General features: G+C 50.1%; 1 protein-coding gene across 4 annotated transcripts in view; it reads right to left on the bottom strand.

The window, feature by feature from the left end:
• Positions 1-2,525: 2,525 nt before the first annotated feature.
• Positions 2,526-16,280, bottom strand: part of LOC120052550 (ras-specific guanine nucleotide-releasing factor RalGPS2) — a 149,732-nt gene continuing 135,977 nt past the window's right edge. For 2 of the 4 annotated variants that reach the window (XM_038999525.1, XM_038999527.1), the window contains 3 exons: positions 8,481-8,586; positions 6,425-6,516; positions 2,526-6,349 (listed from right to left, as the gene is read on the bottom strand). In XM_038999525.1, coding sequence (XP_038855453.1) covers positions 6,320-6,349; positions 6,425-6,516; positions 8,481-8,586 — 228 coding nt within the window. In that variant the 3' untranslated portion in view covers positions 2,526-6,319. Of the gene's footprint in view, positions 6,517-8,480; positions 8,587-16,280 lie in introns of those variants that run through there. The other 2 variants (XM_038999524.1, XM_038999528.1) reach the window with 2 other exon arrangements.

Raw genomic sequence — 16,280 nt, 5'->3', positions numbered from 1 at the left:
TTCGCACGACCCTCTGTAGTGCCTTGCGGTCGGAGGCCGAGCAGTTGCCATACCAGGCAGTGATGCAACCAGACAGGATGCTCTCGATGGTGCAGCTGTAGAACCTTTTGAGGATCTGAAGACCCATGCCAAATCTTTTCAGTTACCTGAGGGGGACTAGGGTTTGTTGTGCCCTCTTCGACTGTCTTGGTGTGCTTGGACCATGTTAGTTTGTTGGTGATGTGGACACCAAGGAACTTGAAGCTCTCAACCTGCTCCACTGCAGCCCCATCGATGAGAATGGGGGTGTGCTCGACCCTCTTTTTCCTGTAGTCCACAATAATCTCGGTCTTACGCACATCGGCTGCGGAGTGCGTGATCAGTCTTCCGGAACAGCTGGTGCTCTCATGCATGTTTCAGTGTTATTTGCCTCGAAGCGAGCATAGAAGTAGTTTAGCTCGTCTGGTAGGCTCGTGTCACTGGGCAGCTCTCGGCTGTGCTTCCCTTTGTAGTCTGTAATGGTTTGCAAGCCCTGCCTAAATGAGCGTCAGAGCCGGCGTAGTACGATTCGATCTTAGTCCTGTATTGACGCTTTGCCTGTTTGATGGTTCGTCGGAGGGCATAGCGGGATTTCTTATAAGCTTCCGGGTTAGAGTCCCGCTCCTTGAAAGTGGCAGTTCTATCCTTTAGCTCAGTGTGGATGCTGCCTGTAATCCATGGCTTATGGTTGGGGTATGTACGTACGGTCACTGTGGAGACGATGTCATCGATGCACTTGTAGATGAAGACAATGACTGATGTGGTGTACTCCTCAATACCATCGGAGGAATCCCGGGAACATATTCCAGTCTGTGCTAGCAAAACAGTCCTGTAGTTTTGCATCTGCTTCATCTGACCACTTTTTTTTCTTGATCTAGTCACTGGTGCTTTCTGCTTTCATGTTTGCTTGTAAGCAGGAATCAGGAGGATAGAATTATGGTCAGATTTGCCAAATGGAGGGTGTGCTTTGTATGCGTCTCTGTGTGTCGAGTATAGGTGGTCCAGAGTTTCTTTTTCCTCTGGTTGCACATGCTGATAGTAATTTGGTAAAACAGATTTAAGTTTCCCTGCATTAAAGTCCCCGGCTGATAGGAGTGCCGCCTCTGGGTGAGTGTTCTTGTTTGCTTATGGTGGAATACAGCTCATTCAATGCTTTCTTGGTGCCAGCCTAACTGTGGTGGTATGTAAACAGCTACGAAAAGTACAGAACCTCTAGGTAGATAGTGTGCTCTACAGATTATCATGAGATACTCTACCTCAGGCGAGCAAATCCTTGAGACTTCCTTAGCTTTTGTGCACCAGCTGTTATTTACAAAAATACGTAGTCCGCCGCCCCTCGTCTTACCAGACGCTGCTGTTCTATCCTGTCGGTATAGCGTGTAACCAGTCAGCTGTATGTTGATAGTGTCGTCGTTCAGCCACGACTCCGTGAAGCCTAAGATGTTAGTTATTAATGTCCCGTTGGTAGTTTAATCTTCCGCGTAGCTCGTCGATTTTATATCCTTCGCGTCGGGCTCATCAGTCGTGAAAAGAAAAGGATTCTGCTAGTCCATGGTGAGTAATCGCAGTCCTGATGTCTAGAAGTTTTTTCGGTCATAAGAGACGGTAGTGGCAACATTATCTACAAAATAGTTTATTTGCGTTGTTTAACTTAACAAAAAAACAATAGGTTGGGGACACGTAAAACGTCTGCCTTCCTCTCCGGCCCCATCTTAGATATACAGTACATGCTGTGTGTGGTGGGTTAACTATTACAGCATATGGATCTTGTGTGTGTATAAAACTGCATCCCAAACAGAGGTCTCCTGGTGTGGGTTTGTGTATAGAGTCACCATCATAGGCTTGTCTTGATCACTGCAGCTAGTTAAGTTCCGCTGGGGCTACTAAACAGCCGCTTTTCCCAAACACATCGATGGCCCAATCAATGCCAGCACACGGCACAAAGCATTTCTTCATAGCCCGCTCTGACCAAGTGTGTGTAAGGAGGCTTCTGGGGTCACACATAGTTCCTGCTGAGCACCAACACACCCAAGCAGCCCCCTCCCAGTCCAGCTGCACACATCTGCTCTCAGTAGGTCAACACTGTGGAATCCACAGCTGCATGCCAATCTAAAATGCCCTCCTCCTCGGCTTCATGTCAATATTCTACATTAGCCTCTCCAGGCAGAAGCTGCATCCCAATAGCCTAAGTGAAAGAAGAACTGGACAGGTGAAAGCCATTTTCTCAGTATGCCATATTGCTTTCACTAGTCTTGTGTTTTCAGATCCGTGTTGAGAGGAAATAAGGAAAGAACGCCACTTTAGATTGAGATGCAGCCTCTGCCTGGGATTTCCAGTGTCCTACACAACACAAATATTGCCCAGGGTTGAATAAACTGTCGCCACTCATTTCCCTCTAAAAAGCAGGAAATTACTAACTAGGTTTACAAGATAAGTCTTAGAATGGGAGTTAAATTGTTGGGTTTATTTGAAAGAGACTGTCAATTGAAAAACCATTACACCAGTTCAACAATTCAAGTAGGTTTTATTTCAGTAGGAAAGATTACAGATCAATCCACACCTAAAGTGTATTAACACTAGATTAAGCACGCACATACACATTTTTCCTAACCACATGCCCTGTCCAGGACATTTAACAGGTTGTGGTAAGTAGAAACTCCTGGCCCGGCACACATACACCACATTTAGCTGAAACCATGTTAATATAAATGAAAGTGAACCGAGGGGCAGAGTATAAAAAGGGCAGTGTGTTTATTGGTTATCTGGCTGAGACTCAGGTCACATCACTCAATTCAGAGGTCATAGTTCAAACCCAGGTCACGTAACATGGATGGGTCCTCACTTGGTGTCGGAGTACAGGAGGTAGAGGGATAGCACATGGACACACCCCACAGGTCATGGGACATGGACAAAGCTAAGTGACGTCGTCAACACATAAACATCACTCTCAAACTGAGCCATATAGGAGTAGGTAGATGTCTCTTCTAGAAACTGATCTAAGGTCAGTTTACATTTTCCCCTAATGGTTAAAGTTTGGATTTAAAGGGAATTAAGTTGACCCTTGAGCTGCGGGCAACTTCTCCATCTCTACAGCACACATAACATCACCACACATTACCGAGTCATCTCATCTTATCTGTTAAAGGATTTCTGAGTATTTTTTTTTTTAACACTGCAGACAAATCCAAAAATAAACTTTACTCTAGACAGTAAATAATACACAGCTGGTTGTGTATTTGTACATGGACACAAACTGTGGAAACTCTGGTTACAATAGGGAAACCTCAAAAAACAAACAAACCATTTTGACATTGATATTTCTCAGAAACAAAAAGCCCACCATAACAGATTGTAAAAACTCAGACACTCCTAAACCTTTCCCTATAGGCATCCACATCCCTCACTTCAGCACTGTTTGACACTACACTGTAACATGGGAGCATTCCTGTCTGCCATTTAATCTGCCGCTCTCTTCAGCCTGCATTGAAGCCCTCTATGTCCAAGGGAGAGAGATGTGAAGGAGGGGTCTGTGAGAGGGGGAAAAAAGAAGGGAGAAAGACTACTTTCTCCTCTGCTGGTCTTCTGTGGGGAGCATCAGTCTGCCTGCTTCTCTGTACAGCTCCTGTTGCATCAGAGTTCCATTCACCCCTCTATTTCTACTATATCCTTCCTTGTTCAATCACACTCCACACAGAATATGCTATACCACATTCTATACAGATTTACCCACTGCTCAACAGTGAAGAAATGGCAGCCATGAGGCTCTGTCTGTCTAATGCTTTCTAGCAGGTAAACAAAAATAGTTTTTACACACTCATACTGTTGTACTACCTTCCTCTCTTGTCCTTTTGTATCACTGTAACGCTACCCCTCTCATTCCTTTTTTTCTCTAGCTTCCTCATCCCCTAGTCTGTGTATGACATAGCCCTGCTGGAGTCTTGCTATTAATGGAGCTGTAGCTGTGTGTGGGATAACTGCTGGGAGCTGAGGAGCAGAGCACATCGGAAATGAGCCTGAAATGGAATATGTAGAAGTTGCCCTAAACAACAGATCTCGGATCAGATTACACCAACCCCAATCTTAACCTTAACCATTAGGGGGTGAATACATATGACCCTGTATCAATGGTTATGGATAAGTTCGACCTTCTCCCATTAGCTTAGCCTCTACAGGACATAACAGACAACTGTTGCCGCACTGGCCCATGGGAGTTGGAGTCTCTTGCTGCTAGAGTACATAGTGTCAGTTTGAGGTGTGAGGAATGTGATGCTAACTTGCTGGACCTCTATGTAAACAATATACATGCAAAATATACAAACATATGAACAGATGGGAGATGTAAACCATTGTTACAAGTCAGGACCTAACCTGACTGTCAGGTTGAGATGGAAACAGTCAGGAGAATGCAAGATAACGCTTTCTCTAGTGGTTTAAGTCCTTTCTGAGAGTAGTATGAGAATGTGACCACACCATCCTTTCTCCTTTCCCAAGAACGTATTCATTTAATTTTTTCTAATTGTAACACTTTCTCCCAAATCAGAATACAAATGTGTGTCTGGTACATTGGCACACACTCAGGGTTGAGTCCCAAACCATACACACTTTGGCTGGGTCCACTTCAAATTGTTAGCCCCTCCCTCTAGTTCGTACTCCTTAACTGTTCACAGATCTGAAAGGACTGGATAGGTGTAAGCAATATGGTGGAAGTTTCTCTCAGCCAATTGGAGGATGAGGTGGAGTCATCTACACCTCTCCATAGTTTTAATTGAAGATGCCATGAGTAGTGACCAGGCGATGGGTCTAGGGTAGTGACCAGGCGATGGGTCTAGAGTAGTGACCAGGCGATGGGTCTAGGGTAGTGACCAGGCGATGGGTCTAGGGTAGTGACCAGGCGATGGGTCTAGAGTAGTGACCAGGCGATGGGTCTAGAGTAGTGACCAGGCGATGGGTCTAGAGGATGACATGGAACTAGGCAATAGAGTAGATCTGTACCGTAACCCTATGTGACAAACTCATAGGTGAGAAAACAATAACACTACACAAATAAAAATCAAAAACAAGTAAAGGTACAACATGTTCCAAAAAAAAGGGAAGAGGCCAGAAATGAAATGTAACAGACAATTAAAATAAGCTAGACATGTGCAAGTCATCTACAGGGTAATACTGCTGATACGTCCCCAACACAACAACACCAAGGTAACAGAAAACACTAACCAACAAAATATGGATTCTGAATGGCTCCCGATAGCTGTGTGTGTGTGTATATAAAACACACTCACGATGTGTAAAGCAGATCAGGTCAGAACCTGTAGCTCCCTCTTATGTTCAAGCAATAACAAAAAAAGAAAGTGGAGATGAATTCTTTTTCTGGGGTTAACATTCCATCGTTCACTTTTTCACAGCTTTCAAGTCTTTAGTGTTATTCTGTGTTCTGGTGAATCTCAAGCTTTAACATGTGGACAGAGAGAACATATAAAGCCTGTTTATAAGAGCGATATAACTGGGTCCATAAAGGTGGAATTGAGAAAAGCTTAGAGTCTGGGTTTATCATTCCCGTGACTTACCATATATAGTGTGTGCCCCCCCCACCACCACCACCCACACACACGGTGAGGAGAGGCTCTGGAATATAAAACAGTAGGATACATTCAGGACACGTGTGTGTGGTTTCTGCTGGAATAGATTTGAGAATCAAAGCCCTTAATGTTCACAATGCTGCAATCACACAGGCCAATCACACACTCTCAGAAGGGGGGAGTGAATGTGTGTAAAAAAGTGTCCGTTTTGTGAGCTCAACTCAAGTGTGAAGACACCGTCGGAGTCTTGTGTGTGTGGGAGTTTGTGAACCAAAGTGTGATAAAGAAAAGTGTGTTTGAAATCCCATTCCATTGGGTTAGTCCAGTATTAGAAAGGGCAGAGTCCGTCTTCCACCAGAGCACAGTATGTCAAGAAGAGAGGGAGTGAGGGAAAACAAGGATAAATCATGTCCATCCATCCTTAAGAAGCATCCAAGAAAGAGGAAGAGACATCCCATAGTTCCACAGAGAAAAACAACAGAGAACGAGAGAGAAGAAGTGGTTTAGGTCTTCATTCAGTAGTCTATGCAACCATAATAACCACTGCTTCAACACACACACACACACACACACATGGCTCCTTAGGTTAAGGCAGTGGTGGCAGGTGGGGCTCCAGTGGGGCTGGGGTTATAGTTTTGGGGTCATGTCAGTGAAAGCTCCTGGTGCTGAGTCACTAGCCCTCTTCCTCTATTTTAGCTCTATCGCTCCGTCCTCTACAGCAGCACTCATTCAAAGGACATCAGATTGGCTGGGACCTGGAGAGAGAGAGAAAAAGGCATGAGCGCAGGTTGGTGTGGGTATGTGTGTGTGTGAGAGAGTGTGTGTGTTACCTGTTGTCTGTTGCTCTGGCAGGCAGCACTGAGGTGTTTGAACCACAGAAGGGCATTCATTTTGTTCCCTGCCTGGTATTTATAGGTGTTACCTAGGAAACACAGAGACACACCATCACAAGATGTCCCTGTAGCAGAATACTGAGATTCAGCCCAGTCTAGGTCCAGTCGTGTACAGTTACACTTCTTGACTCTCCCATCCTCATCTGTGTACAGCAGAAAGCTGCCGCAATGCAGAACATATGAGAACAGAGACTGTGTGCGTGTGTATGTGTAGAGAGAGAAATACAGAGACAGGCAAGCAGTCCACATAGCAGACAGGGTTACTGCTGGGTCAGACAGACAGGAACCTGTGTGTGTGTGTGTGTGTGTGTGTGTGTGTGTGTGTAGGGATATTTAATACCGACCAAAAGCTGGTCTTAGTGGCACCGTAATTAGTTACGGCATTGATTTGCCAGAGGAGGCTCACATAGGAGCCTTATCAGCAAAGTTTTATTAAAATATTACAAGCAGCAGAAGTCAGACATTCCCCTTTTTTTATTTACAGTACCAGTCAAAAGTTTGGACACACCTACTCATGCAAGGGTTTCTCATTTTTACTATTTTCTACATTGTAGAATAATAGTCAAGACATAAAAACTATGAAATAATACGTGGAATCATGTAGTAACCAAAAAAGTGTTAAACAAATCAAAATATACTTTATATTTGAGATTCTTCAAAGTAGCCACCCTTTGCCTTGACAGCTTTGCTCTCTCTTGGCATTCTCTCAACACTTTTTTGATTATGACATGATTCCATGTGTGTTATTTCATAGTCTTGTAAAAATTAAGAAAAACCCTTGAATGAGTAGGTGTGTCCAAACTTTTGACTGGTACTGTATGTAGTAAATGTGATATTTACGTTTTGTATTTTTATAAATTTGCTAACATTTCTAAAAACCTGTTTTTGCTTTGTCATTATGGGGTATTGTGTGTAGATTGATGAGGGGATAATTGATTTTTTTTTTTTTTTTAGAATAAAGGCTGTAACGTAGCAAAATTTGGAAACTGTCAAGGGGTATGAATACTTTCAGAATGCACTGCACGTACGTAGGCGCACACCCACCCCTTCAAATTAGTGGATTCGGCTATTTCAGTTACACACGTTGCTGACAGGTGTATAAAATCGAGCAAACTGTCATGCAATCTCCATAGAAACATCGGCAGTAGAATGGCCCGTACTGAAGAGCTCAGTGACTTTCAGCGTGGCACTGTGGAAAGAGGGGGTGTGGTAATATATATGCATCAGCCTACGAATTATTAAAATGGAAAATAGACCATTATATTTCAAAATTAAATCACATTTGCTCGTCTATAATTTTAATTTGGGATCATAAAATGTATTTAATGTATGGTTGATCAGGCTCAGGTACCATCCGGCTTGAATTTTTATGCCGATCAAAGTTCTAATCAAATCCAGACATATTTATATGGTTTAGAATGACACTTCCGGTTTTGGCGGTAAATACCGGGTTACTCGGGAGAAAAGTGATTCTCGGGATGGAACATTTGTAAAATACCGGGAAAATATTAATCCCTACTTGAGCAAGCAATTGAGAAACGTGTCCATGCCGCGAACAATTCAGGCTGTTCTGGAGGCAAAAGGGGGGTCCGACCTGGTACTAGATGGGTGTACCTAATAAGCTGGCCACAGTGTATTTAGCTATGGAGCATGTTCTGTTTGGCCAGTGAGGAGTCAAGTCTCCACACCAACTTGTTTATTCACCTAAACCCAGTCTTTTCGCGCTATTGCGCCCATAATTCTGGTTGTGAAAATACCAAAAATATTTCAGACACCCCCTGAACCTATAGTGCTACCACCAGGGCTTAGATTTGCAATTGTGTGTGTGATTGCATATGCGTACAATATGGGTGTATACTGTGTGTGAGACAGTTATGGGGCGTGTTGGCGTTTTAAACTAGGAACATACAGACCATCTGAGGAGATGAGATAAGTGTAGTTTGGCTGAACACTCCTGGCTGTGGGTGATCGATTGATTGACAGGTAGTCTCACCGTGTTCCGAGTCTGTGAGCAGGAAGACGTCGGGATGTTCAGGGTCGTCTGACATGATGGCCATTAACCCCACGACACACACACTCTTACTGCTAGACGACTTGAACTGAAGGGAGATGGAGAGAAAGCGAGAGAGGTGGGAGGGGGCCACATTTAGAAATGATTTTGGATTCATATCGTTGTATACGAGCATACTTCCTGAAATCTAAAGACAGCTACCAACTGTAGCTCAGTTGGTACAGCATGGCTCTTGCAATGTCATAATAATGGGTTTGATTCCCGGGACCACCCATACCTAAAAATTGTATACACGCACGACTAAGTTGCTTTGGATAAAAGCGTCTGCTAAAATGGCATACAACCCTCTGTATTTGGAAGGTGAAGGCAAAATTACATTTGATATCAAATGGTTCATATGAAGCGAAAGTACAGCATGTCACCTTTTATTTGATGGCATACGTTTTAACGTTTAGAAATGAAAGCACTTTATGTATCTAGTCCCCCTCATTTGAACAAGTCATAAAGTCGGCAGTGTATCAAATACTTGTTCTCCCCACTGTATATGCCCCAGAAAATGCACCATTACGGGATGTTAGCATTTGTTTTTTGGGGGTGATCCTGCGGGCTAGGAATAACGAACCAAATACTAAACGTTTGACTACTTTAACACACTATAAAGTGAATTTGTCCAAATACTTACACCTTCTTCAAATGGGGGGACTAGATGCATAAAGTGCTTTAATTTCTATACAGTAAATTACATATGCATAAAAACACCCTCAAATAAAAGGTTACATTCTGTACTGTCGCCTCATGAAACATTTGATCGCAAATCCAAAATGCTGGAGAATTGAGAAATGTATAAATTAATACGGAGGAGTGTATATACAAAAAAAAGGGCGGTAGGGATGGAGATGAGGGAGTGATGAAGGAGGGAGAGATGAGGGAGGGAGAGATGAGGGATGGATGGAGAGATGAGGGATGGATGGAGAGATGAGGGATGGATGGAGAGATGAGGGAGAGATGAGGGATGAGGGAGGGATGGAGAGATGAGGGATGAGGGAGGGATGGAGAGATGAGGGAGGGAGGGATGGAGAGATGAGGGAGGGAGGGATGGAGAGATGAGGGAGGGAGGGATGGAGAGATGAGGGAGGGAGGGATGGAGAGATGAGGGAGGGAGGGATGGAGAGATGAGGGATGGATGGAGAGATGAGGGAGAGATGAGGGATGGATGGAGAGATGAGGGAGAGATGAGGGATGAGGGAGGGATGGAGAGATGAGGGATGAGGGAGGGATGGAGAGATGAGGGATGAGGGAGGGATGGAGAGATGAGGGAGGGAGGGATGGAGAGATTAGGGATGAGGGAGGGATGGAGAGATTAGGGATGAGGGAGGGATGGAGAGATGAGGGATGAGGGAGGGATGGAGAGATGAGGGAGGGAGGGATGGAGAGATGAGGGAGGGAGGGATGGAGAGATGAGGGAGGGAGGGATGGAGAGATGAGGGAGGGAGGGATGGAGAGATGAGGGAGGGAGGGATGGAGAGATGAGGGAGGGAGGGAGGGATGGAGAGATGAGGGAGGGAGGGAGGGATGGAGAGATGAGGGAGGGAGGGAGGGATGGAGAGATGAGGGAGGGAGGGAGGGATGGAGAGATGAGAGAGGGAGGGAGGGATGGAGAGATGAGGGAGGGATGAGGGAGGGATGGAGAGATGAGGGAGGGAGGGAGAGATGAGGGAGGGAGGGATGGAGAGATGAGGGAGGGATGGAGAGATGAGGGAGGGAGGGAGGGATGGAGAGATGAGGGAGGGAGGGATGGAGAGATGAGGGAGGGAGGGAGGGATGGAGAGATGAGGGAGGGAGGGATGGAGAGATGAGGGAGGGAGGGATGGAGAGATGAGGGATGGATGGAGAGATGAGGGATGGATGGAGAGATGAGGGATGGATGGAGAGATGAGGGAGAGATGAGGGATGGATGGAGAGATGAGGGAGAGATGAGGGATGGATGGAGAGATGAGGGAGAGATGAGGGATGGATGGAGAGATGAGGGAGAGATGAGGGATGAGGGAGGGATGAGGGAGAGATGAGGGATGAGGGAGGGATGGAGAGATGAGGGATGAGGGAGGGATGGAGAGATGAGGGATGAGGGAGGGATGGAGAGATGAGGGAGGGAGGGATGGAGAGATGAGGGAGGGAGGGATGGAGAGATGAGGGAGGGAGGGATGGAGAGATGAGGGAGGGATGGAGAGATGAGAGAGGGAGGGAGGGATGGAGAGATGAGGGAGGGATGAGGGAGGGATGGAGAGATGAGGGAGGGAGGGAGAGATGAGGGAGGGAGGGATGGAGAGATGAGGGAGGGATGATGAGGGAGGGAGGGATGGAGAGATGAGGGAGGGATGGAGAGATGAGGGAGGGATGGAGAGATGAGGGAGGGATGGAGAGATGAGGGAGGGAGGGAGGGAGGGATGGAGAGATGAGGGAGGGAGGGAGGGAGGGATGGAGAGATGAGGGAGGGAGGGAGGGATGGAGAGATGAGAGAGGGAGGGAGGGATGGAGAGATGAGGGAGGGATGAGGGAGGGATGGAGAGATGAGGGAGGGATGAGGGAGGGATGGAGAGATGAGGGAGGGAGGGAGAGATGAGGGAGGGAGGGATGGAGAGATGAGGGAGGGATGGAGAGATGAGGGAGGGAGGGAGGGATGGAGAGATGAGGGATGAGGGAGGGATGGAGAGATGAGGGATGAGGGAGGGATGGAGAGATGAGGGATGAGGGAGGGATGGAGAGATGAGGGAGGGAGGGATGGAGAGATGAGGGAGGGAGGGATGGAGAGATGAGGGAGGGAGGGATGGAGAGATGAGGGAGGGATGGAGAGATGAGAGAGGGAGGGAGGGATGGAGAGATGAGGGAGGGATGAGGGAGGGATGGAGAGATGAGGGAGGGAGGGAGAGATGAGGGAGGGAGGGATGGAGAGATGAGGGAGGGATGATGAGGGAGGGAGGGATGGAGAGATGAGGGAGGGATGGAGAGATGAGGGAGGGATGGAGAGATGAGGGAGGGATGGAGAGATGAGGGAGGGATGGAGAGATGAGGGAGGGAGGGAGGGAGGGATGGAGAGATGAGGGAGGGAGGGAGGGATGGAGAGATGAGGGAGGGAGGGAGGGATGGAGAGATGAGAGAGGGAGGGAGGGATGGAGAGATGAGGGAGGGATGAGGGAGGGATGGAGAGATGAGGGAGGGATGAGGGAGGGATGGAGAGATGAGGGAGGGAGGGAGAGATGAGGGAGGGAGGGATGGAGAGATGAGGGAGGGATGGAGAGATGAGGGAGGGAGGGAGGGAGGGATGGAGAGATGAGGGAGGGAGGGATGGAGAGATGAGGGAGGGAGGGATGGAGAGATGAGGGATGGATGGAGAGATGAGGGATGGATGGAGAGATGAGGGATGGATGGAGAGATGAGGGAGAGATGAGGGATGGATGGAGAGATGAGGGAGAGATGAGGGATGGATGGAGAGATGAGGGAGAGATGAGGGATGGATGGAGAGATGAGGGAGAGATGAGGGATGAGGGAGGGATGAGGGAGAGATGAGGGATGAGGGAGGGATGGAGAGATGAGGGATGAGGGAGGGATGGAGAGATGAGGGATGAGGGAGGGATGGAGAGATGAGGGATGAGGGAGGGATGGAGAGATGAGGGAGGGAGGGATGGAGAGATGAGGGAGGGAGGGATGGAGAGATGAGGGAGGGAGGGATGGAGAGATGAGGGAGGGATGGAGAGATGAGAGAGGGAGGGAGGGATGGAGAGATGAGGGAGGGATGAGGGAGGGATGGAGAGATGAGGGAGGGAGGGAGAGATGAGGGAGGGAGGGATGGAGAGATGAGGGAGGGATGATGAGGGAGGGAGGGATGGAGAGATGAGGGAGGGATGGAGAGATGAGGGAGGGATGGAGAGATGAGGGAGGGATGGAGAGATGAGGGAGGGAGGGAGGGAGGGATGGAGAGATGAGGGAGGGATGGAGAGATGAGGGAGGGAGGGAGGGAGGGAGGGAGGGAGGGATGGAGAGATGAGGGAGGGAGGGAGGGATGGAGAGATGAGGGATGGATGGAGAGATGAGGGATGGATGGAGAGATGAGGGATGGATGGAGAGATGAGGGAGAGATGAGGGAGGGATGGAGAGATGAGGGATGAGGGAGGGATGGAGAGATGAGGGAGGGAGGGAGGGAGGGATGGAGAGATGAGGGAGGGATGGAGAGATGAGGGAGGGAGGGAGGGAGGGAGGGATGGAGAGATGAGGGATGGATGGAGAGATGAGGGATGGATGGAGAGATGAGGGAGAGATGAGGGAGGGATGGAGAGATGAGGGATGAGGGAGGGATGGAGAGATGAGGGATGAGGGAGGGAGAGATGAGGGAGGGAGGGATGGAGAGATGAGGGAGGGAGGGATGGAGAGATGAGGGAGGGAGGGATGGAGAGATGAGGGAGGGAGGGATGGAGAGATGAGGGAGGGAGAGATGAGGGATGGATGGAGAGATGAGGGAGGGATGGAGAGATGAGGGAGGGAGGGAGGGATGGAGAGATGAGGGAGGGAGGGATGGAGAGATGAGGGAGGGAGGGATGGAGAGATGAGGGATGGATGGAGAGATGAGGGATGGATGGAGAGATGAGGGATGGATGGAGAGATGAGGGAGAGATGAGGGATGGATGGAGAGATGAGGGAGAGATGAGGGATGGATGGAGAGAGGAGGGAGAGATGAGGGATGGATGGAGAGATGAGGGAGAGATGAGGGATGGATGGAGAGATGAGGGAGAGATGAGGGATGAGGGAGGGATGAGGGAGAGATGAGGGATGAGGGAGGGATGGAGAGATGAGGGATGAGGGAGGGATGGAGAGATGAGGGATGAGGGAGGGATGGAGAGATGAGGGAGGGAGGGATGGAGAGATGAGGGAGGGAGGGATGGAGAGATGAGGGAGGGATGGAGAGAGGAGGGAGGGAGGGAGGGATGGAGAGATGAGGGAGGGATGAGGGAGGGATGGAGAGATGAGGGAGGGAGGGAGAGATGAGGGAGGGAGGGATGGAGAGATGAGGGAGGGATGATGAGGGAGGGAGGGATGGAGAGATGAGGGAGGGATGATGAGGGAGGGAGGGATGGAGAGATGAGGGAGGGATGGAGAGATGAGGGAGGGATGGAGAGATGAGGGAGGGATGGAGAGATGAGGGAGGGAGGGAGGGAGGGATGGAGAGATGAGGGAGGGATGGAGAGATGAGGGAGGGAGGGAGGGAGGGAGGGAGGGAGGGAGGGAGGGAGGGAGGGATGGAGAGATGAGGGAGGGAGGGAGGGATGGAGAGATGAGGGATGGATGGAGAGATGAGGGATGGATGGAGAGATGAGGGATGGATGGAGAGATGAGGGATGGATGGAGAGATGAGGGAGAGATGAGGGAGGGATGGAGAGATGAGGGATGAGGGAGGGATGGAGAGATGAGGGAGGGAGGGATGGAGAGATGAGGGAGGGAGGGAGGGAGGGATGGAGAGATGAGGGAGGGATGGAGAGATGAGGGAGGGAGGGAGGGAGGGAGGGATGGAGAGATGAGGGATGGATGGAGAGATGAGGGATGGATGGAGAGATGAGGGAGAGATGAGGGAGGGATGGAGAGATGAGGGATGAGTGAGGGAGGGAGTGATGAGTGAGGGAGGGAGAGATGAGTGAGGGAGGGAGAGATGAGTGAGGGAGGGAGGGAGAGATGAGGGAGGGAGGGATGGAGAGATGAGGGAGGGAGGGATGGAGAGATGAGGGAGGGAGGGATGGAGAGATGAGGGAGGGAGGGATGGAGAGATGAGGGAGGGAGAGATGAGGGATGGATGGAGAGATGAGGGATGGATGGAGAGATGAGGGAGAGATGAGGGATGGATGGAGAGATGAGGAGAGATGAGGGATGAGGGAGGGATGGAGAGATGAGGGATGAGGGAGGGATGGAGAGATGAGGGATGAGGGAGGGATGGAGAGATGGGGGAGGGAGGGATGGAGAGATGAGGGAGGGAGGGATGGAGAGATGAGGGAGGGAGGGATGGAGAGATGAGGGAGGGATGGAGAGATGAGAGAGGGAGGGAGGGATGGAGAGATGAGGGAGGGATGAGGGAGGGATGGAGAGATGAGGGAGGGAGGGAGAGATGAGGGAGGGAGGGAGAGATGAGGGAGGGATGGAGAGATGAGGGAGGGATGGAGAGATGAGGGAGGGAGGGATGGAGAGATGAGGGAGGGATGGAGAGATGAGGGAGGGAGGGAGGGATGGAGAGATGAGGGAGGGAGGGAGGGAGGGAGGGAGGGATGGAGAGATGAGGGAGGGAGGGAGGGATGGAGAGATGAGGGAGGGAGGGAGGGATGGAGAGATGAGGGAGGGAGAGATGAGGGAGGGAGAGATGAGGGAGGGAGGGATGGAGAGATGAGGGAGGGAGAGATGAGGGAGGGAGAGATGAGGGAGGGAGGGATGGAGAGATGAGGGAGGGAGGGATGGAGAGATGAGGGAGGGAGGGATGGAGAGATGAGGGAGGGAGGGATGGAGAGATGAGGGAGGGAGGGATGGAGGGAGAGATGAGGGAGGGAGGGAGAGATATGAGGGAGGGAGGGAGGGAGAGATGAGGAGGGAGAGATGAGGGAGGGAGGGAGGGATGGAGAGATGAGGGATGAGGGAGGGATGGAGAGATTAGGGATGAGGGAGGGATGGAGAGATGAGGGATGAGGGAGGGATGGAGAGATGAGGGATGAGGGAGGGATGGAGAGATGAGGGAGGGAGGGATGGAGAGATGAGGGATGAGGGAGGGATGGAGAGATGAGGGATGAGGGAGGGATGGAGAGATGAGGGATGAGGGAGGGATGGAGAGATGAGGGAGGGAGGGATGGAGAGATGAGGGAGGGAGGGATGGAGAGATGAGGGAGGGAGGGATGGAGAGATGAGGGAGGGAGGGATGGAGAGATGAGAGAGGGAGGGAGGGAGAGATGAGAGAGGGAGGGAGGGATGGAGAGATGAGGGAGGGATGAGGGAGGGATGGAGAGATGAGGGAGGGATGAGGGAGGGATGGAGAGATGAGGGAGGGAGGGAGAGATGAGGGAGGGAGGGATGGAGAGATGAGGGAGGGATGGAGAGATGAGGGAGGGAGGGAGGGATGGAGAGATGAGGGAGGGAGGGATGGAGAGATGAGGGAGGGAGGGATGGAGAGATGAGGGATGGATGGAGAGATGAGGGATGGATGGAGAGATGAGGGATGGATGGAGAGATGAGGGAGAGATGAGGGATGGATGGAGAGATGAGGGAGAGATGAGGGATGGATGGAGAGATGAGGGAGAGATGAGGGATGGATGGAGAGATGAGGGAGAGATGAGGGATGAGGGAGGGATGAGGGAGAGATGAGGGATGAGGGAGGGATGGAGAGATGAGGGATGAGGGAGGGATGGAGAGATGAGGGATGAGGGAGGGATGGAGAGATGAGGGATGAGGGAGGGATGGAGAGATGAGGGAGGGAGGGATGGAGAGATGAGGGAGGGAGGGATGGAGAGATGAGGGAGGGAGGGATGGAGAGATGAGGGAGGGATGGAGAGATGAGAGAGGGAGGGAGGGATGGAGAGATGAGGGAGGGATGAGGGAGGGATGGAGAGATGAGGGAGGGAGGGAGAGATGAGGGAGGGAGGGATGGAGAGATGAGGGAGGGATGATGAGGGAGGGAGGGATGGAGAGATGAGGGAGGGATGGAGAGATGAGGGAGGGATGGAGAGATGAGGGAGGGATGGAGAGATGAGGGAGGGAGGGAGG

Source organism: Salvelinus namaycush, chromosome 8 (genome assembly GCF_016432855.1).
Source record: "Salvelinus namaycush isolate Seneca chromosome 8, SaNama_1.0, whole genome shotgun sequence".
Classification (NCBI taxonomy): domain Eukaryota; kingdom Metazoa; phylum Chordata; class Actinopteri; order Salmoniformes; family Salmonidae; genus Salvelinus; species Salvelinus namaycush.
The sequence above is the reverse complement of the archived record's forward strand: the minus strand, read 5'-3'. Positions and strand labels throughout refer to the sequence as shown.